The 22,408-nt window shown below is 34.3% G+C and overlaps 1 protein-coding gene across 3 annotated transcripts in view; it reads right to left on the bottom strand.

Annotated features, from left to right (window-relative positions):
• Positions 1-3,923: 3,923 nt before the first annotated feature.
• Positions 3,924-22,408, bottom strand: part of LOC105476970 (cadherin 7) — a 138,963-nt gene continuing 120,478 nt past the window's right edge. For 2 of the 3 annotated variants that reach the window (XM_071085216.1, XM_011733265.3), the window contains one exon: positions 3,924-13,673. In XM_071085216.1, the coding sequence (XP_070941317.1) occupies positions 13,180-13,673 (494 nt within the window). In that variant the 3' untranslated portion in view covers positions 3,924-13,179. The remainder of the gene's footprint in view (positions 13,674-22,408) is intronic. The other variant, XR_011616821.1, reaches the window with a different exon arrangement.

Here is a 22,408-nt window from a genome sequence, read left to right on the forward strand (position 1 = left end):
ACTCAGGTTATAACTCAGGTTATACTTCATGCTCTTAAAGCGGTATCTCTGTTAGGGGTAATACCTGAGGTTCGTTGTCCCACAGCCATGGAAAACTAGGATGTGGACACACCAGAGTGAGGTTAAGAGTGGAAATTTAATAGGCAAAAGAAAGAGAAAAGCTCTCTCTGCTGCAGATAGAGGGGTCCTGGAGAAAATGGGTTGGCACTCCTGTGGTGAAGTGCAGGAGGTTTTACAGATGAGCTTGAGGAGGCAGTGTTTGATTTACACGGGGCATGAAAGATTGGTTAGACCAGGTGTGTGCCATTCTCATAGTGTGCAAAAATCTGGTCACCCCTACTCTAATCTTTGATTATGCAGTTTGGTTCTTTACCTGGCCGGTGCCATATTGCCTGCTTCTTTTACGGTATGTATGGTGACAAAGAAAAGGGAAGAGGAAGCCTCCATGTTGAACATACCTGGCCCACAGGTAGGCTTTTCCCAGTGGAACAGCTGCTGGCATTCACCCATGGATGCTTCCAGCTTGCTCATCTATGTCCGCAGCTTGATTTTTTTTAGGCCGCTCTTTGTTAGAAAGGAAATGATTTTGGGGGCTGCTTTTTATTAAAAAGAAAGCCTTACCGAAGACCCTTTTGTCCTCACTATCTGCCTCTCCTGTATCACTCACTATTAGCGCTTATTTTGATGGTCAAATTGCAAAAGACTATTTGAAGTGCTTCAAATCAATGATGTTTATAAAACTTTCCTTACTCAATATGGAGTTGGTTCCCTGTATAATAGTAGAATGAACATATAATGAATTTTATTTGCTGATCCCCATGGTGGAGAACCTGACAGAGGCACCTGTTGGGACATTTTCTTTTTCTTTCTTTCTTTTCTTTCTTTCTTCCTTCCTTTCTTCCTTCCTTCCTTCCTTTCTTTCTTCCTTCCTTCCTTCCTTCCTTCCTTCCTTCCTTCCTTCCTTCCTTCCTTCCTTCCTTTCTCTTTCTTCCTTCTTTCTTTCTCTCTTTCTCTTTCTCCTTCCTTCCTTCCTTCCTTCCTTCCTTCCTTCCTTCCTTCATTCTCTCTCTCTCTCTCTTTCTCTTTCTTTCTTTTTGAGACAGAGTCTCGCTCTGTCACCCAGGCTGCAGGGCAGTGGCGCAATCTCGGCTGTCTGCAACCTCCACCTTCTGGGTTCAAGCAATTCTCCTGCCTCAGCCTCCGGAGTAGCTGGTACTACAGGCGCGTGCCACAATGCCCAGCTATTTTTTTTTTTTTAATTTTTAGTAGAGACGGGGTTTCATCTTGTTGGCCAGGATGGGTTCGATCTCTTGACCTTGTGATCCGCCTGTCTTGGACTCCCAAAGTGCTGGGATTACAGGCATGAGCCACTGAGCCTGACTGGGACATTTCTATGGTAGTTGTTGGTGATCAGGAGGAGAGGATGCCCTGAAATGCTAAGCTTTTCACTCCTAAAAATTCTAATTCAATGTGCAATATGAAGTCTGCAGAAACACACTAACCAAGAATTCTGTTATGTAACAGGAATTACTATGACTTAGGTAATCCAGGAATCACATTCAGAGAAAACTGTCTAGTAGCTCTAGTAATAATATCTCTTTAACTCACTGTTGTATAGCCAGTCCCCACCCCATACAGATGCTTACTTCTAAATGAATGAATGAATGATAAGATTTACAGAAGCTGAATTGAAGATGGGGAAGGATTTTGACATGAATTACAACTAATTTGAATAATAATTTTCTATAAATATCCTACTTTCTTGTTTTACAAGTTTTTGGTCTTTTTTAATCAACCTCTATTCTGCTCTGAATTACTGTACTTTCAAGCAACATTGTTTGAAACTTTCGCTAACAGTTTGAATGGGTTTAAGAATGCAGACACCTTTTTCTAATTGTTTATATATTAATAGCCTTGAAGATGATTTCAACTGCAAACATAACATGTTACAGCGGTTATCATAACAAAACTGTCCCTTTCCTGTTTCTGGTAGGTGCATTTGTTTCTCAGTGTGGTTAATACTGAGGATTTTTGTTTCCATCATGCCTTCTACTTCTAGCCCTCATCCATTGTTTCACTAATTCACTTCTAATCTTTACAGTTGCCCAAATTGTTTATCAGGAATTCTTTTGCATTCCTGTTTGATTTGTATATACACCAATGTGGTGCTGTGAAGGTGAACTGATATTTAAAACTTAAAGACTTGCCTGCATAAATTTGACCATAAGCCCACTTCACACATTTTCTCACCGAAACATAGAGCTTAAAGGGTTATCTTTTTAAGTATCTTTCCCCTCTGAGCACCTGGAGGAAAAACAATAACCTTTAATTACTTATACTTACCTACCTATGTGATGTTAACACATACATTTAACAGGTGAAATTACAGTATCATCATGTGAAACCTCAAATTATGAATGTTCATAGCAGTGTTAAGGCAGAATGGAAGTAACCTGGGTCAGGTCCTGCCCTATCACTCAATGCTTGTGGAATGTTGGCCAATTCATCAAACCTCTTGGAGTTTCACTTTCCTCGTGGGTTAAATGCTGGTAATAATACATGTCCTCAGAAAATACATGTGCAATAATGGTGAAACATACTTCATATAAATACGTTTCTTAAATTTCAGTTCAGGAGCATTTATGTGATGAAACCTCTCCTGATATAATTATACATAATAAAAATAATGCATAATGCATGTTTAAAATTTTAAAAATGTCCTTTCTAAATAATTGGTACATATTATTCAACTAATTATTTTCATTTTGGAAGCTAGATATTACATGCTTAGGTTAAGGAAAGTGAAATATGAACCTTTTTAAGTTTTATATATAAGTGAGACTTTTCTTTGGTCTCTTGTGCATGCTTATAGTCATATGCACATTCTACTTAACCCACCATGAACTAGGAGACTAAATTTCATTAATTTATTATTCCTTTTGATGAGGGAACTGGATGGTTTTAAGTACAAAGGATCTATGCCTGTCGTACAACCCTCGCATTGTTAACATCTTAGGAAAACAAGTAGTGACATATGCTCATCCCTGACCCAGCATTGATGAAAAAGAAAAAAAAAAAAAAAAGAAGACAGCAATCTTGGCCTTGAACTAGAACTAAGAGAATCCCCTTTACTACCAAACTGTGAAATGGCAAAAGCACAGCTTAGTTATCTTTATGAAACTTTAAATCAAGATATTGAAGACCACCTAGAAGTGATAAAGATCAGAATTACTCACTGATAGATCAATTGAGAGCTGCAGAATTCACCCAGTCCTCAACTCATTTGATTTTTCTGGCTATTGAATATATTGTTAAAAGGATTTTGGTGGACTAAAGAAGTAGGAAGAGAGTATTTAAAAGAGAAGAAAAAAACACAAAATCTTGATTTATGCCACTTGAACCATGATTATATTGTATCTTTTCTCTACAACCCAAATAAATCCCCTTTTATTAGAGGAAAAAATAGGGCTTTATTTTGATCTTTACTAACCCCAGAGAAAGTAATCCAAAACACCACAGAGAGAAAAGATAAATGAAAACACAGAGCCCATATTTAGTTATCTGATTTTAATTAAAATTGCTTGGGCATCCTGATCACTTTTCATAGGTGTGCCACACATTTTGATGAATGTACATAATTTATTTTTGCTAGAATTGAAGCTTCATAAATTTATAACAATATTGGTTAAATGGACCATTAAGCTGAATAAATTAAACCAAGTCGTACAAAATCGGTAAAGCTTCCTATAAAGATAGTGGCATAGGAGGCTTCAGGTGAAGTTAAGCTACCATGAAAAAAATGGGAGACACCTGGCATGGTGACTCACACCTGTAATTCCAGCATTTAGGGAGGCAGAGGCAGGAGGATGACTTGAGACCAGGAGTTAAAAGCCAGTCTGGGAAACATAATGAGACCTTGTCTAAAAAAAAAAAAAAAAAAAGAAAAAGAAAAAAAAGTGGGGGCAGTGGAGGTATCACACAAGGCAATGGAACATTCTAGAATTCTGATTAACAAAGAACACACTGGTTATAAGCACGTTAAACTGTATTTTATCCTTGTCTCTTATGTTCTTTCAGATTATCTTTTTTTCTCTATGTGGCAGATTAATTTCTTGCATTCTATTTTTTTGCGTCACAAGTTCCTTCTTACACAGTGTCTAATATAGTACATACACTCTTCATAGTACTTCTAGCTTCAAAGATATATTTAAATCTTAAATACACTGTTTGGTTATTTTGCAAGTATACACCATCATAGATCATCTTTTCATTATTGCTTGTGTTTTATTCTATATTTTACACAAAGTTTTTTCTTGTCATATTTCTAATAGTTACCATATATGAAGTTCTTGGAGATTTCTATGAACCATCTCCCTCATGGTGTGTTATCATCTGTTTGGTCATTTTTGACTACTAATTCATATTTGGTCTAAAAGAATCTATGGGAGGTAGGGGTGAAACTGTCCTCAAATGACACTAGCACCTTTATGGATCTTGGCTTGATGCAGGTACCTTGCTGCCTTCCACGAGCCCAGCGCTGGGTTGGAGCTGCTCCCATGGCAACTTCAGTAGATCTGTCGGTTGACAGTTTAGCTTCATAAAATTTAGCTTTTTCTTTTTCTTTTTTCTTTTTGGAAAAGGTGGAGGGCTTGTTGGGGTTTTTCTTCTACCCTGTGAGCCAACTATTCAATAACAAGTTTATGAATCTGCAAAGTGGGTAACCCTCAGAAAATCTGGTCTGCCATGTTTTTGTGCTATCATCCATTCTTAAAACAATGTCCCACCTCAAAGACATAACAGAGTATCAGGGGAACCAGCCCTCAATATTTCAACATAGGTTCTTTTCTATTTTCCCTAAGTGTCGGCTGGTCTGAGAAATAAAGAGAAAGAGTACAAAAGAGAGAAATTTTACAGCTGGGTCTCTGGGGGTGACATCACATGTTGGCAGGTTCCATCATGCCCACTGAGCTGCAAAACCAGCAGGTTTCTATTTTACTAGGAAAAGAACTCAGCGATATTTCTCCTACTCTTTTTCTGCAATAAAGAAAACATGACTCTGTTCTGCCCAGCCCCGCAGGTAGTCAGAACTTATGGTTATCTCCCTTGTTCCCTGAACATCGCTGTTATCCTGTTCTTTTTCAGGGTGCCCAGATTTCATATTGTTCAAGCACACATGTTTTACAAACCATTTGTGCAGTTAATCATCACAGGACCCTGAGGCGACATACATCCTCATCTCACAAAGATGACGGGATTAAGAGATTAAAGTAAAGACAAGCATAGGAAATTATAAGAGTATTGATTGGGGAAGTGATAAATGTCCATGAAATCTTCACAATTTAAGTTCAGAGATTGCAGTAAAGACAGGCATAATAAATTATAAAAGTATTAATTTGGGGAACTAACAAATGTCCATGAAATCATCACAATTTATGTTCTTCTGCCGCAGCTTCAGCCAGTCCCTCCATTCGGGGTCCCTGACTTCCCACAATTGAGAATAGATTGAGACATACTGGTGAAGTGCCATCATCATGACATTATAAATATTTCCATTTTCTCATTACATGGAAACATAATTTAATGTCACATCCTGATTAAATTATTTTTTAAAAAAAAGAATCGCAAGGAAGTTTCACAATCCTAGTGAGGGAACTGAAGCCTAATTAAGATTGGAAAGTCAAATTATTAGAGTTTCAGCTATCTTCTTATCCTCCTAAACCAAACCATTATTTATTGACAGTCTAAGATAATAGAAAAGATAAAGGGCAAAATGTCCCAAAGTTTTTTTTTTTTTTTTTTTTCTTCTTCTTCTTCTTTCATTTCTACCATTTACTTTATGTGTTTTTTTTTTCCATAAGTTACAATTATTCTGGTCATCAAAGTTTTTCCTTAAAAAACCTAACAATGCCTAACTTGAGTGATTCACAGACTTATACGAAAATTGAAATCATGTATATGTTAGAATGTTATGGAACTTAAAATTACGTATCTATAGAAAAACTTTATTATGATAATTTTATATTAAAAAATCAGTCACTTAAAAGAAAATGTTAAACTTTAATTACAATGATACTCATTTTCTGTTCCGAGTTGTCAGGAGGTATATGTTGGAAACCAGGTTGGCACCACCATCAGAGCTGAGAATGATGACAATAGAAGTCTTCATTGTAGTGAGGTACCAAGAATTGAGGAAATTATTTTCTTCCATGTATCTTACTCTGCGACAATTTTTTCTTATTTTTTTAAAATATAGCAAAACACACAAGAAAATACAACAATACACTGAACTCTCACATTCTCACGGCTTGTCTTCCTACATTTATTTCAGTTCAGAGTACACTTTGTATCTCTTCACTTGTTAGTTCTGAAACAGTACCCTATTTCTTATATTTGTTTTAAACATCTCCAATACTGAATATTGTAGAAGCCTATTTGCCAGAAAGATAGCACTTGAGCTGAATGAAAATAATCTATTCCGTTCTGACATACATTCTGACCTCAAGTTTTATGCTTCATGGCTCATTTCCAACGTTAAGTGAACTGGATTTTCAGGATCAATTCTGCAGTCAATTGAATTAACATTTTTAAGACTGTTTTATTATACAAGTGACTCTTACATAAGCAAAAACATTTCAAAAGTGGTTTTAATTCTTTTTAATGTAATTGTAATGGAATTTCATAAACATAACAGTTATAGTTTCATTGAAAGTAATACTGTGTGTTTTACTAATGTGAATTGTTCATTCCTCTAAATTTCTGAAAAAAAATTCTGAAATCTCTACTAAAGAGAACCTTTACAAATGTGCATTTTTTTCTCAGTATGCTCATATAATTTAATTGTAGAGGTTGGATCTAATTTAAAAGTCATTTACTTTACTTCAACACTTAGCCTCAAATTGTGTGTGTTCCTGCATATGTGTATGTATGTGTGTGCATGCTCTCTCTCTGTCTATATGTATACACACACACACATATGCACACATAATTCAAAGACAAATACATAATATATATTATATATAAGTTGTGTAGTGAGTTGTTTTTCCTTTTCCTTTTATTTTTGGACATGTAAAATTACTGCATGTAAAATGAAATTGGTATATAGTTATCTAATGTTTTAAAACTTGATTGTTTGTAAAGTATTGGTCATATACAATATACAACATATTCCAGATCTTGAAATACAAAAACATAGTGTTTATACTCACAAAAATAGAACACGAAGCTGTAGGGTACTGAATCATATAATTTTTTTCCAGCTTATAAAAATATAAACTATTACCATAATTATATTCATTAATAAAATGAAAATGCAAGTTTAAGTTTTTGAATGAAAGTATGCTGTACTTCTCAACATTCTCATTAGTTACATAGTTATTAATATATTTGTTTCTAGTGTCTGTTCACATGAGCATAAAATAACCAGATAACTAAGAGCTAAAGTTGAGAAGAGAGCTTATTAACATTCATCTTGGCATCACTGACAAAAAGTAGTATCTATTGTATATTATTTTTTAGTTTCCTAGAGCTTCTTCATTCATGAGATTAAGATGAACTATTGTAAGATATAAGAAGTGAGTTTGAGTCATCAAGAGTACATTGCATTCAGAATGGTTTTCATGTTAAGCCAGTATCATTGCATTTTAATTTTTTCAAGTGTATAAATTATTAATTACACATATGTCACTGTGACTTTAAAAAGTATTGTATTCTCTAGAACTTCATTTTCTTTATCTACTCTGGATGCCTGGAAGACCACTTAACTTATACTCATTATTGTCTTTTTATTTTCTCTATTCTGGTGTTTTGTGTTCAGCAATGAGGTTGGGATTATCTAAAGGCAGGCCTTTGTCTTCTACTCTGTCATCATCATAAGTAGGAAAGATTTGTTCTTTATTTATAATCCCATTCACATATGGATATCAATTCATATAAATAGTTGAATTAGGTTGGGTTAAACTTCACTCTTTTAAGATCTTATAACTGTATTTGAGTGGCTTCAATTAATTATGACAATTTTCTATTTGAATATTATTTCCCAATTTAGGATACCAAATTGCATGTATTTTTCCTTAATGTATATATCTCCAAACAGAAATTCTCTGTTTACCATATAACAATAATCGACCTTTTTACATAATTCCCATTATTTCCCATAATAAAGCTCTATATTTTTATAGTGTTTTACAGTTTACACAGTCTTTCACTTAATCATTCACAAGCCTCTGAAACAGGATAGTAGTTAACTCAATTTTAATCATGAAGCTATAAAAGTTCAGATAATGAGAATGGCATCGAGGGCACAGCAAAAATGTGGCAAAACTGAGCTTCTGACCTAGATTTTATAACCACAGACCAGAGGTAATTTCTGGTATACCACACTGACACCAATGCCCAGTAACATTTCATAACAAATAATTCACACTCTATATTCTGTGTTAACAATGAGATTAAATCTACACAATAATATGTGACAATTTCTCAAATAATTCAGCTAAATGTTCTTTCCTTAGCTACTGAAATCCTTATCCTAATATAAATTAAATGGTTACAGCAAATAAGATATTTCTCCTTTCATTCAGTACCATATTTTCTAGTCTTATTGCCTAACAGTCACTTGGCAAGTGACAACAATATGCCAGCATTTACCAGGCAGTATGAGACTCTTATTTTTACATTGCTTCAGATACATCTCTCAAGGTTCCCAATCACACACATAAAAACACACACACACGGACACATCCTTTTCAGTTAAATTCTGAGCCAGTAGAAGTTAGCATAATAATGAAAAAGTGTCAGAATGCAACACACACTGCCTGCCTTGATTTGCTTGAAAAGTTTTACCCACAGAATCATACGTTACAGTATCCACCAAATCACAGCCTTAAACATCTCCCATGTTTCTTAAGGTCTTATCCCACTCTTCTGAAATCATTTCAATTATATTTAAAATGCAAATGCTATTATTCCTTTCTTGTTCTTTATTATATCCAGCCAACTAACATGATTGTATTAGCTTTCATTGCCAACTTTCATACACCATCATATATACACACAATATACATTATTCATAATTAAAAAATAAACATACACTAACATAAAATAAATTGGTTTATCTATTAGTTGTCATATATATTTCACCTGCCTCCAGGCATCGTTGACCAGAAAGAGTTAAAAAATAAGTTGAAGCTTTCATCAACTTTAATTTGATTAGGTCAACTGTAAATAAAACTTTAAATGGTGACTTGGAAAATAATTAGGATTATTATTAGAACAGTTTGTAAGCGAATATATGTTAAATTGAAAATCTGAAGATTAATATTTACAGCTAGTGCTTTAAAACTTTAACATGTTTAAACTAAATCATTTAGCTTCTTGCAGTGTGTTTAGCTTAGTTTATTTTAAGCTCCTGTAGATTTTATATTTCAATATAAATGCTAACACTATTTGCATTTGCATTTCTTGGGCATGTGGGTCATATCACAAATATCATTCCTACATTGTGTAACTATGCCGTTGACATGAAAATAATTGCCTATGTCTGTTTATCTTCCAATGTAGTAAATGTAATTGTGCATCAAGATAAAATAATTTAAAACATCCTCAGAGCGCAGAGTGAAAAGGCAGCTACCATCACTTAACCACTACTACCTCCTGCATGTATCTTGTAGACAACTAATCTCAATTGTAGTCATAAGCGAAACTTCCTGGCAAATCAAGATATTTACCAGATCCCCGATCTGGTGATTGCTTGTAGAAAAATCTACTTATTGCCTGTAAATTACTACCTAATTTTTTCTTGATTTTGTTCCTTTAGTTGACTGATCTAGGAATATTTCTTTGAGAGACTAATTTGTGAATTGAGATTGATAATTTAGGTTTGATCTCCAGAAATCCATTTTCTTAAGATTTGATTTTTATATTTTTATGCTGATTTTAAACAATGCAATGGTGACATTTCAGATTAAGGGCTTGGGTGTATTTCCTTGACATAGACAGTAACAAGTAAAATGCATCTGATTTTTCAATAAATTAAACTGTTCAAAATGGGCATAATTTGGCACACCCTGAGTTTCTATTGATGCTCCTATATGGACAAGCGGAAAATATTTAAATATATTGACTTCCTGAACTATTATCTCTACTTAAAATTTAGCCATTGTTTTCCATAAAGAAGTGAATCCTGTCCCTGTCTATAAGTAGCTCCAAGGATTTCACGTCAGGAAATCACTACCATATGCATTGATATTTAGTAGTAAAATATAGCATAAATTCCTTTCATGTCATTATTTTAAATCATATAAATTCATAACATATTTACAATTATCACATGTCCTTTTATAAAATAGTTTAAGCAGTAGAGTGCTGGTAAATGTTTAACAACTTGTTCTCCAGAGAAAAGGGTAGTGTTTGCTAATTACTGTTGTGGTCGAAATAATCCCACCAAGGCTGACATCAACATACCAAAATGATATCACTGTACCTGGAGTTGGGAAGAGATATGCATAATTAGTTCTTGTGAGCTCATTCTAGTTGGTTTCAGTATAATACTGAATTTAAGCAACTTGATAATATATATTTATTTAAATGATTTTTGGAGAATTTTCCAAATAGATTTAATATTAATTTTATCAATCAACTCTTCAATCTCTGTTTTTAAAACAAAGCATATATCTCAAGTATTGTCAGTCATCATATATAGCATTAGTTTTCAGAATAAAAAAGAAAACTAAAATAAGCAACGGCAGAACATTACTACTCTTACAATTAAGCTTAGACGACTTCATGTAAACACTACCTATTTTAGGAACATTCTTCCAGCCATCTTAAGAAATTTTTTTAAATTAAAAAAAACCACTGAATCAAATTTAATACTGCATTGATATAATCATCTGCACATAAATAGCAATTGGGTATATGCAATAATTTTAAATTATTATTTAAATGTGAACCTTTCTTTTTCCAATCTATCACTGGTAAACATTTGAAAAAATTAATGAGAAAAAACACACATTTTAAAAGCAGAAAAAGAAGGGTGAATGATATGTGTTCCTTTTCTAAAATACATCCACACCTCCGTTTAGTGATATGTGCAACAATCAGCAGTTTTGACAACATAATCCAAATGTACTAAACTATTTCATCTTCTTGCAGACAACAACGGGATTATTACAAACTGTATTCTCAGCACCTTGCTGATTTAACATCTATGTAATTCCTGCACCACATTCTGATTTTATTAAACTGGTCAAATACACTGTTTTTTTTTTTCTTAATTTGAAAAACTTGCATGTGTGATTAAAAGTTATGAACAGTATATTTCACTCTGTTATAATTTTTTAAAATATATATGCATATTAATACAGCAAGAAGCATATCTATATAGTTATAAAACAATGTTTACAAAACTTTATTCAAATTAAAGAACTGTTTGCAGGTAATCAAATTTATTGGATTATCTATTTTTATGAAGCTGAAGGTCACTTTTACATACTTCATTTCTAAAGTTGGGCTGCAAGTTTACAGAATCCGACGTAGTTCTTTGTGTAATCAACATATTAATATTCTAATTTCACTGTCTGCCTTTCAAAAAGCACTTTTAGAACATGATTCTCTATACAGTGTTTACTATCTGTAAATGTATTAGGAACCCAACAATGAATTATTTTCAAAAGAGAACGGAAGGAAAATAATAAATCCATTGTTACTTGAATATATATGCACATTAGGCTAGTATTAACCTAGGAAAAATAATAGGTAGAAATATCATTTTGGTCATGAAAGTCATACTCTAAGAAGCTCATCTCAGACTTAAACAATATGATGACTTGCAATTGCCTTCCTTCCTTTGACAAATCTAAACCACATAGAAATCATACATTGCTTGGTTAATTCTTGAGGGACATATTTGCATCAGAATTTAAAGATGGATTTTAATCTTTATAACATTATATTGTTTAAGATTTTTAAGAAATCAGTATTTTACTCAATATGTTTGCAACAAGAAAGGTTGGGTTCTTGAAAGTCTTTGGAGCATGTAGAACTCATGACCTTGAAAAATAATTCTTGCATCAAAGAAAATCTCAATTCGCTCTGAAGTCTTTCTAAAATACAAATATTTTATTCCAATGTTTTGACATTCTAATGGCTCAGAAGAACAATTTATATGTCCTTGTAGCTGTGCTCCTCCTTGAGATGTGAACTGCAACAGGGCTCAATTGCTTTACTATTATTTCTCCATTTCCATGCTTCATTTCCTTCATGTAGCTCGGGCTGGAGAAAAATCAGCATGTTCTGATGAGTTTAATACTATGAGGCAGTATGATGGACCTGAATTTAGTGGAGATTGGAGCTCCAAAATAAATACAACACCATGTGTCAAATAAAAAAGAAAAGATATTCTCCTGTATGAATCAGAAGAGAGAATAAAAATCAATGAATAGACAGCAACTTTTTTTTTTTTATCATACCTACACAAGCATCTCAAAACTATCACAAACTTTAAAAATTATTTACCTTTTTCTTATTTGGAACACTTCATAATTTATTGGATAAACAATGGTTTATATTGCCTTAAACTAAATTTTACTGGCTTTTGTGGCAGGGTTTTCAGTTAGGAAGGAATTTCTGAGAATTTATATATTGCTAAATAAAATATTTCTGTTAGTCAAGAGCAACATAATTCTGTTGGATTCAATAATATAGTAAGCTCTAAGCATCTCTGTAAATTAAATTTGTCCCAAGTTTTGATATGCAAGAAGTTCCAGGGTTTTTCAATAGCTCATCATGTTCTCTTCCTCTCAATGACAGTACCATGAAGGTATGTACAGGGCATCTTTGACTCACTGACAACACAGGGCACTACTTTCTCATAGAGGTTTGGTGCCTTTGCAGGTAGATGAGAGTTGCTATCTATTCACAAACCACTGAGCATTTCTTTTTATCAAAAAACCTTCAAACGCTCAGAGTCTGTGGTCAGTGCAGTCCCTTAGATAAGTCTAATGAAGATATGCCTCACCAAGGCAGAAACCTAAACAATTAAAAATGGAGAAATATTTACAACCATCTCTCTCCAGCAAGTGGAGTTCTTGTTTTCTGTACGTAGTGGTTTATTTTATTTCATTTCATTTTATTTTTTGCTGTTACTTTTTCTTCAGTACATTTCAAATTAAGGTTCCAAGGCTATGAGTACAAACTCTCTTGGCCAGTCCCATACATGTCCGCGAGTCGTTTAAAGCGAGGTCCCCAGTCACTTAGGTAGTCATAGTTCTGATCAGAGTTTGAGCTGATGGAATCTAAAGAGCTGAGTGACTCAGCAACTGAGCCATTTCCTTCGAAAGCATATGTCTGCAGGGAGTCATAAGGAGGAGCACCAGGATCAACATCGGCTTCTTTTAATCTTTCCCAAATAAATTCCCTAAAGATGACATTATCTGGGATGCTTTTAAAAGCTGGTCGACTCAGGAACTGAATTTCTGGAGTCACATCCCTCCGGGTCTTGGTGTCTCGGATGACGTTGAGGTTTCTCAGTGCAGCCATGTCAAAGGCTTCCGTGTCCTCTTCTCCCCCGCCCTCGTCATCGTATCTCACAATATTTTCTCTGATGTCTCTTTCTTCGTCAAAAATAAGGGGCTCTTTTTTCCGTCTTCTCATGGTGACGATAAGGAGGATCAACACTGAAACAATGAGACAGGAAGAGAAAGTTTCAGTAAACTCACCCATTGCCCCACGTCATGGTAAAATTAGGCCCAGGAGACTGAGTTATAGGTTTTCTTCCCTTTAAAGAGAAATGAATTGGCCACCTATTTCCATGAGGATTCACAGCGGTAGATGTGCTAAAATTGCTAAAATGGCTTTAAAATAGAACACTTTCATACATCAAGGAACCCTTTTTCACACCTGTTCAGAACTGATGTCTTCCTCTTTAACGTAACCTCCAATGTATTTGATAGAAGAAATTGAAGGGCCAGTTCATAATAAACATAATCATTTCAAAGCCAGGAAACACAAAGGGATTTTTTTGAACTCCTTAATTGCTGGAAAGGCAAATTGAAATTCATAAATGTTTTGTGTCTAATTTAACAACTGCAATTTCAGAAAGAAATGGATTATAGCATTCAGTCAGGTTCTTTGAAGAAATGCCTACTCCTTCTCTATGAAAGTCAACTGTTAAATAAAATCCAGCATGTCAGGCCATTTACAAAGATTAAAAGCTTCTCTATAATAAATTGAGTCCCACTTTCATGTATAACATACTGAACTTGGTCTTTATCCATTATACCTACAGACAGAATACAAGCTGTGAGATTTTCAGCAACTGTCCAAGCTAAATTTAAGAAATGAATCACCCCTTTAATGTTAGGAACATTAGGAATTTATCTTCCTATATCAAAACTAATAATTAAATCTTAAAGCAGGAGGTTGCACTGTAAAACAAGTAAGAACAACTACACTGGCTATATGGGGGACTTAAACAAACAACGTATTCTGTGCATTTTTCACTAGCATACACAAATAAGGTAAGTGCTCTGGCCTCCGACTGACTGCATGCTCCTTGATTTGGGAATACATTTAATTTCACTGCTACTTCAACTAAACTACAATGAAATAAAAAGGGTATTCTTGAATTTTGGAATTTAAAAATATGTAAAGCAATGAAGTACCTTTATTCGTCTACAAAATACCTTTTAACAATTTATATTGCATCAGCTTAAGATTTTTTTCTGGAAAGTCGGAACAGCCCAAAACGTATATTATATGGATTATCGTTTTGGGTACGTTATTGTCATCATATTTTTAAAAGCGGGCATGAAATATTTTTAAAGTATCTTGTAAACTTTTTACTCTGGCATTAGGAACACTTTGGAAAATAAAAATATAAAACCAAAAAGGGTATCAATGTGTTTAACTGCAGTGTACTTAACTGCAGTAACTAGGGGTGAGGTACACTCCGTCCCCCACCTCAGTGTACTTTCAAAAACCAAAAGACTGAGCACTTATCTAATGTTAAATAAAATGAATTCATCTTCAATAAAAATATATGCTTTCTTAAATGTCTGTCAGCTATCTGTGTTAACATCATCAACAGGAATGTGACTGATGAACATACTGTACTGGTGATCTGTGGAAATAGTTGTGAAAACAATTTTTTTTGTGTGTGGCACTTTTTCCTTATCTTTCCCACTGGATCCTACTGTACTGCTCTTCTCATAAGCTTTACACTTTAAGGATGACCTACAGTTCAGAAACGGATACATTTCTGAGCTTTTCTGGCCACCTTCTCATGCTGCATTGGCACAGATATGCCTGCTCTCTTTTTGCTCCTGTTTACTTCATTTAGATATTTTAAACCAGCTTCACCAAGAGGGCATATAGGTATTAGGTTGATGCAAAAGTAACTGGTTTTTGCAATTAATAGCAAAAATCGCACTTACTTTTGCACCAACCTAAGTTCAAAAGTTACTGCTTGTATATCTTTCGGTTCCCATAAGTAGTCTGGTATTCACCTTCCTTCCCTGTTAAGCGGATTGTCCTTTCTTGTCTACTTGGAATTAGCACTTTCACCACTCTGATGCCTTGTGGTTGTCAAGGTACACACCAGAATGCTACAACAGGAGCTGCAGCTTTGGTGTCAGAAAGGCCTTGTCCAACCTTCCTACACATTAGCTGTGTGATGTTGGGATAAGTAACTTTCGAACTAACTGAAATTAGCAATATATGATAATAATAGTCCACATCAATCTTCACAGTGTGGACTGAAGAGATAAAGAACATTGGAAATAACATAAGTAGAGTTAGCAGAATCCCAGTTACTTGTCAGTGTGCAACAGAGCAGTTTGTTTCTAAGGTAACAAGCAACATAGAAAGTGTACCATATATGGCTAGGCATATGTACCAAAGATAAATGGGAAATAGGAAAGGCAGTGTCATGAGAAATGAAGGTCTGCACACAGGATATATTATTTAACACTCACAACAATTCTCTGGGGTAGGTGTTTTCCCATTTGATGGTTGTCTTAGACACATAAAATAACTGTCTAAATGTAATTAAATGCAGTAGTGAGGGGTGAGGCATACTCCATCTCAGTCTGTCTTCAAAACCCTCATGCTGTTTCTAACACTGTATGTGTAGTACTTTCATAGAAGGTGATTAAAAAACAAAGGCTAAGGGTGACAAGTATGAAACCTCAAAAAGTAATTGCTTGCTCAAGAAAGAACGATTTTAAAAATACATGGATGAAAAAATAATTATGTTATATTTATATACAACTTTAGTTTCTGAAATTTTTTACATAGTTCCCCCAAAATGAAAGTAACTGCAGTAGAAAGAAAGTAGAACCCAGTAGAACTTGTTAGTGAGAAATCAATTAAAGGAAAGCAAGGAATGAAGAGGGATATTGAGAGAAAATAGTGATGGGATGCACAGATGGAGGCAGGTAGAAATAAGACATCTGTTACACATATTGAACAGCAAAATTAAGGAGGAGAAAGGTCCAATTGAGAACAAAAGGATGTAAGAAACGAATGAGTATGAGAGTCAGTAAGGGTATAAAGAGGGTAAGAATTACATAATAATTAGATGCTCTTTTAATTTAAATCAATGTCTAAGTAGACAAAAACATTTCAAAATTATCAATTCTTTAATTATAATAAATGTTGTCATAAATATATACCTATATATAGTATATATCAATTATTTCTTATATTTGATTGTAAATGTATTTCATGCTACTGATAAACTTGACTTTTGATTCTCAAATCTTCAAAGTAAAACTCTAAAGTACCTGTGGGTATATCAGCCCTAAGGTACAATACACATCAAGGATATTAATGTCTTATGCAGTTCGCTTTATTTCCCAACTTTGTCCAAGGCAAAGAAAAACATGGTATTTTGGAAGGTCAGATAATTTTAACATTTGAATGACCTCGGAAAGTATTAATTTCTAACTATGTAAGTGCATATAAAAAATAGAATTTAATGTTTATATAGAACAAGAATTAACTGTTCTTCATAGACTATGGTGTTAATCACTGTATTAAGAAGAATACTTTGCCTAAATAAGCATAAGATTATATATTTTAAGAGGTTTTATCATTTCTCTTTTCTGTCATATGACCTCTACTTTTGAGTGGAAATAGAAGAAAAGATTTAGTTCTAGCTGAAATCTAGTCATATTTGACACTTAGATTGTTCTGGTTGTTCAGGAATTTACATATCTGTTTAACAAAAATATGTTAACCATTTATGATATGCACTAGGTATTGTAGTGTAATGTTGCACATAGAAGCAGACATGTAACATTTACTCATGGACCTTACAATTCATTGGGACCAATAGATACTGATTCAAATATTAAAATAAATGAATGCAGAAGTGGAATTGTAATAATTGTTCCAAAAGAGGGAAATGTGATCTTAAAAGAAATATACTAGGGGAAATAGATGCAGACAAAAAAGACTTAACTGCTGATAACTGGAGGCTGAGGGTAGGGACGGGAAGGAGATGTGATATGGAGGAACATGCCTGGTACGGTGACGACAGTGAGCAGATATTTGAGGCCAATGTGGCTGGAGGGCAAAGAAAGAGGTGAGGTAAGGGTGGAGCTGTAGGGATGAGTCAGACCCTACAGGCCCAAGAACAAACATATCTTAAGGACTGCATGATATAATCAGATTGTTTCAAAAATAAAAAATAAAAAACATTCTTACTGGACCAAGGAGAGGAAGATAATAAGTTAGAGTGCTATTACAGCAGTAAAAGCACGATGCAGGCCTAAATTTCTGGTTTTGGAATTCAGTCTTACAACATTCAATTCAGCATTTTCTGAGCATCCTAGCAGATAGGAAATAGTGCTACTTGCACTTGGCAAAAGCATATCAAGAGAGGGTTCCTACAAGAAAGCAGTTCCAACACTGTAGACTGTATATTCACAGATAAATATAGTATGAATCTTAGTGCAATTCATTGTAAGAAGATACAGACATGCATAGGTGCAGAGAAATATGCAGAAAAGAGAATTACAAGAATAAAATTATATAAAATTACAACACCCTACTGTGAACTATATTACAAATTTTGATGTAATTCTTTATACTCTTTTGAACTAATGTGTTGTTAATTTTATTTTTGTTTTATTTTTAGTTTTTGGAGACAGAGTCTCACTTTGTCACCCAAGCTGAGGTGCAGCGGAAGGATCTTGGCTCACTGCATCCTCGATCTCCTGGGCTCAAGCAATATTCCTGCCTCAGCACCTCCAAGTAGCTGAGACTACAGGCGTGCACCACCACACATGGATATTTTTTGTACAGACAGGGTTTCACCATATTGCCCAGGCTGGTCTCAAACTCCTTGAGCTCGAAAGACTTTTGCCATTTTGCCCAGGCTGGTCTTGAGCTCCTTGAGCTCAAGCGATCCTCCTGCCTTGGCCTCCCAAAGTGTTAGGATTAAAGGTGTAAGCCACCATGCCCAGCCTTTTGTCAGTTTTAAATTAGTTTTAGTTGTCCAGCAATTGGATAGAATCATTCTCTCAAAACCAAGATAAATAAAAGGAAAGGAATATGGAGAAAAATATTGATGTACAAACACACACCATACTACAAATCAGTGGGCACCTTCATTCTCAGCTGTACTGTGATCTTTGGCAGATGTCCATCTGCACAGTAAAGTGGAGCATGATTTCTACTGGACTATCGTCAAGTCCTATGGTCCTAACCAATCTTCCCACTTGATGATAACCATGGACTTACTGGTCTCTACAATTAAGCATCCCTTCTTTCCAATGAATGTATTCTATTAGGAACTGTCATATCCTCTTAAAGATGGCAGACACTTTAGAAGTCACCTAGATTTGCTGTACAGCAAGGATGTCCAATCTTTTGGCTTCCCTTGCCCACACTGCAAGAAGAATTGTCTTGGGCCACACATAAAATACCCTAAAACTAATGATAGCTGATGACCTAAAAAAATTGCAAAAATATTTCCTAATATATTAAGAAAGTGTACGAATTTGTATTAGGCCAAATTCAACGCCGTCCTGGGCCACATGTGGCCCGCGGGCCTCAGGCTGAACAAGTTTGCTCCACAGGCACGTGTAGTGTTCAGCTTGTCTTGAGTTCAAAACCTCATTATCATCCTGAGTCCCCTACTCTGGATGTTCTGTGTCTGGAAATGTCAGAATTCTCAATATTCAGTTTTGGCACCCAGAACTAGCAGACTTCTGCCGATGAGATCTGATCATCACAAAATGATACCATTGCTAAATAAGGCTATATATATACACACACCCACACACACATACACATACATATATAGTTATAAATATATATACCCTTTATATATATGCCTATATATGTATATACATATAAAATAAATATATTTAAAATTTTTAATTTGTATGTAATTAGGGAGTAGAAGTGCAGACTTTTTACATGCATTTATTTGCAGTGGTGAAGTCTGTACATTACCCAAATAGTGAACATTGTACTCAACCGGTAGTTTTTCAACCCTTTCTCCCCGCCAACTCTCCCACCTTTTGTAGTTTCCAATGTCTGTTATTCCACCGTGTTATATCCATGTGTACCCATACTTTAGTTCCCACTTATAAATGACAACATTGAAGAACAGGACAGCTATAATCAATTTAATGATTAGTGTACCTATACGGTATACTTGAAAAATTATCTAATCAAAATAAAAAATTTGCCAGCACAATCTGTATACTGTTTCAATAATTTATTTTAAACAATCATCCACATTGACATGCAAGTATAACTTAGCCTTCCAATAACTTTCTATTTTGCATTTGGCTTTCTAAGGCTACTTATATTAAAGAGAAAGTAACTCCACTAATGTATTGTTTTTTTAACATATTTAAAATGTTGAATCTGGTATCCTTTTAAAATCACTCAGTCATGTAAATTATATCCCACTAGGTTTTTACCTAGCCTAAAACTCTGTAAAAAAAGTTTTTAAAAAAACCAAATCACATAAATTTATATTTGTATCTGTTAAATATCACTTTCTTAAGTTTGATCCATTGTTTAGTGGCCACTCCCACAGGTTTAAAGCCTAAATTCCATTTAATTCAATAATATTTTTAATGAGTACTAATTGCTAAGACTGTAAGCCATGTGAAGGGCAGTGACTTTGCTTTCTACAGATTTACCTTAAGCACAAAGAATAATACATGATAGTAAGTATGTGCTCAATAAATATTTGTTAAATGGATTAATAAATTATAGGCAAGGAAATGTGACTAGAACTATGTAGACCTGTTGGACTTGCCATCAACAAGCCCAACATTTTGAATAAAAAATAAACAGTTAAATATTATAGAATGAATTAAATATATAGTAATATAAAATATGCTAGGAAAATTTGTATGGGAAAGGGATTATTTCTGCCCAGGATCCTCAGAGAAAGTCCAACATAATAGATGACATTTGAAATGTGACTTGAGGGATGAGTAAGTCTTTACCAAAAACACCATAATCTATATGGTCTCTTATGAACAATCATCATTTCTAATTAGCCATAAAATAGTCCTTTAAATTTTCATTGTCTACCATAGTTGCCACTAGCTACATGTGGCTATTGAGCACTTGGAATGTGGCTATTCTTCATTGAGATACACTCTAAGTGTAAAATAAACATATGATATTCAAGACTTAAGTTTCTTTTTTTAAAAAAGTAAAATACTGTCTTAATAATCTTCATGGATTACATATTAAAATGATAATAGTTTGGTATAGTGTGTTTGAAATATATTTTTAGCATTAATTTCAATAGTTTCTTTTTACTTTTTCTAATAGAGTTACATGAAAATTTGAAATTACATATGTGTTTCACACTGATGGTTCACAATAACTTTATTTTGGACAACTGATCTAAACAAAAGACTGAAACACCAGAATAATCTAATTGCATATGGTCTTAGAGGTATTCTCATATTTATTGTCCAATGACATATTGAATAATAGGACAGCTATAATCAGTTCAATGATTAGTGTACCTATAAGGTATACCTGAAAAATAATCTAATCAAAATAAAAATTCTGTCAGCACAATCTGTATACTATTTCAATAATTTATTTTGAACAATCATCCACATTGACATGCAAGTATAACTTAGCCTTCCAATAACTTTCTATTTTGTAATTCTTCACCATGTATCGATCCTGTTGATTTACATGAAGTTTATTAAAAATCTGTCAGTTTTTTCTACTGGGCACTAATTATGCTTTAGTAATTTTTTTTCTTTTTTGTTTATTTCAAAAATTGTTTAATTCTGTTTTTTAAATTTATTTTTAATTTTTTGAGACATTTTAATTTTTTAAATTAAATTTATTTATTTATTTTAATTTTTCTCACTCTGTCACCCAGGCTGGAGTGATCATGGCTCACTGCAGCCTCAAACTCCTGGGCTCAAGCAATCCTCCTGCCTCAGCTTCCTGGGCAGCCGGGACTTTGGGTGCACGCCACCATGCCTAGCTAATTGTTTTATGTTTTGTAGAGAAAGAGGTCTCGCTTGTTGCTCAGGCTGGTCTCAAACTCTGGCTTCAAGTGATCCTCTGGCCTCGTCCTCCCAAACTGCTGGGATTACAGTCATGAGCCTCTGCTTCCAGCTTCTTTTCCTTTTAATATTGAACTGAGTTTGAATGTTGTTGGCTTCAGATGGATCACAAATAACCATGATGAAGAAACATGGTATCCTCACTCTTTTCAGGGTCAACTTGAAACTCTCTCCACTGCCTCCAGACACACTATTCCATCAGAGCTCAAACAGGGAGGACATTAAGTGGACATGGTTTCCTGAAATTTTCCAACCAACATTTATCTTCATATACCCTCAATATTATTAACTTTTATTTTATGTAAAAGTAGCCTACTCCACATTGCCACTTTCTTACATCCCGATTGCTCTCAAACCAGAGCAATCTGAGTTTTCCCTGCTATTTCCCAGGGACCAAGGCTACCAATGACTGACATTTTGCTAAATCCAATGAGCACTTTGTGACCCTTTTTTTACATGGCATGTGTGTCCTATTTGACACAGAACCTCATGGGAAGTTGTGTGGGCCGGCTCTCTTGAACTTACCCAATAGTAAACAATGCAGCTGCTTGCAGCCAGTTTAAAAGAAAAAAAAATTTTATTTTCTTATTTCAAACTATATATATATTTTTTTGTAGCCGCTCTCTTCTGAGAAGTACTTACAGTAAATATTCCTCAAGTTCCATACTTGGCTTCTTGGCTTTTCACCCCACATTCTTCCTAGGCAAGCCCAGTGAAACCCCGGGTTCAACTGCCTCTTGTATGGCAAGAGCTGATGTCTCTAACATCTAAATCTCTCATTTATCTCTTTGGATAACCAGACCGTATTTTAAAATGACTACTCCTATTTTTGATAATAC

Source organism: Macaca nemestrina, chromosome 19, assembly GCF_043159975.1.
Source record: "Macaca nemestrina isolate mMacNem1 chromosome 19, mMacNem.hap1, whole genome shotgun sequence".
Classification (NCBI taxonomy): Eukaryota; Metazoa; Chordata; class Mammalia; order Primates; family Cercopithecidae; genus Macaca; species Macaca nemestrina.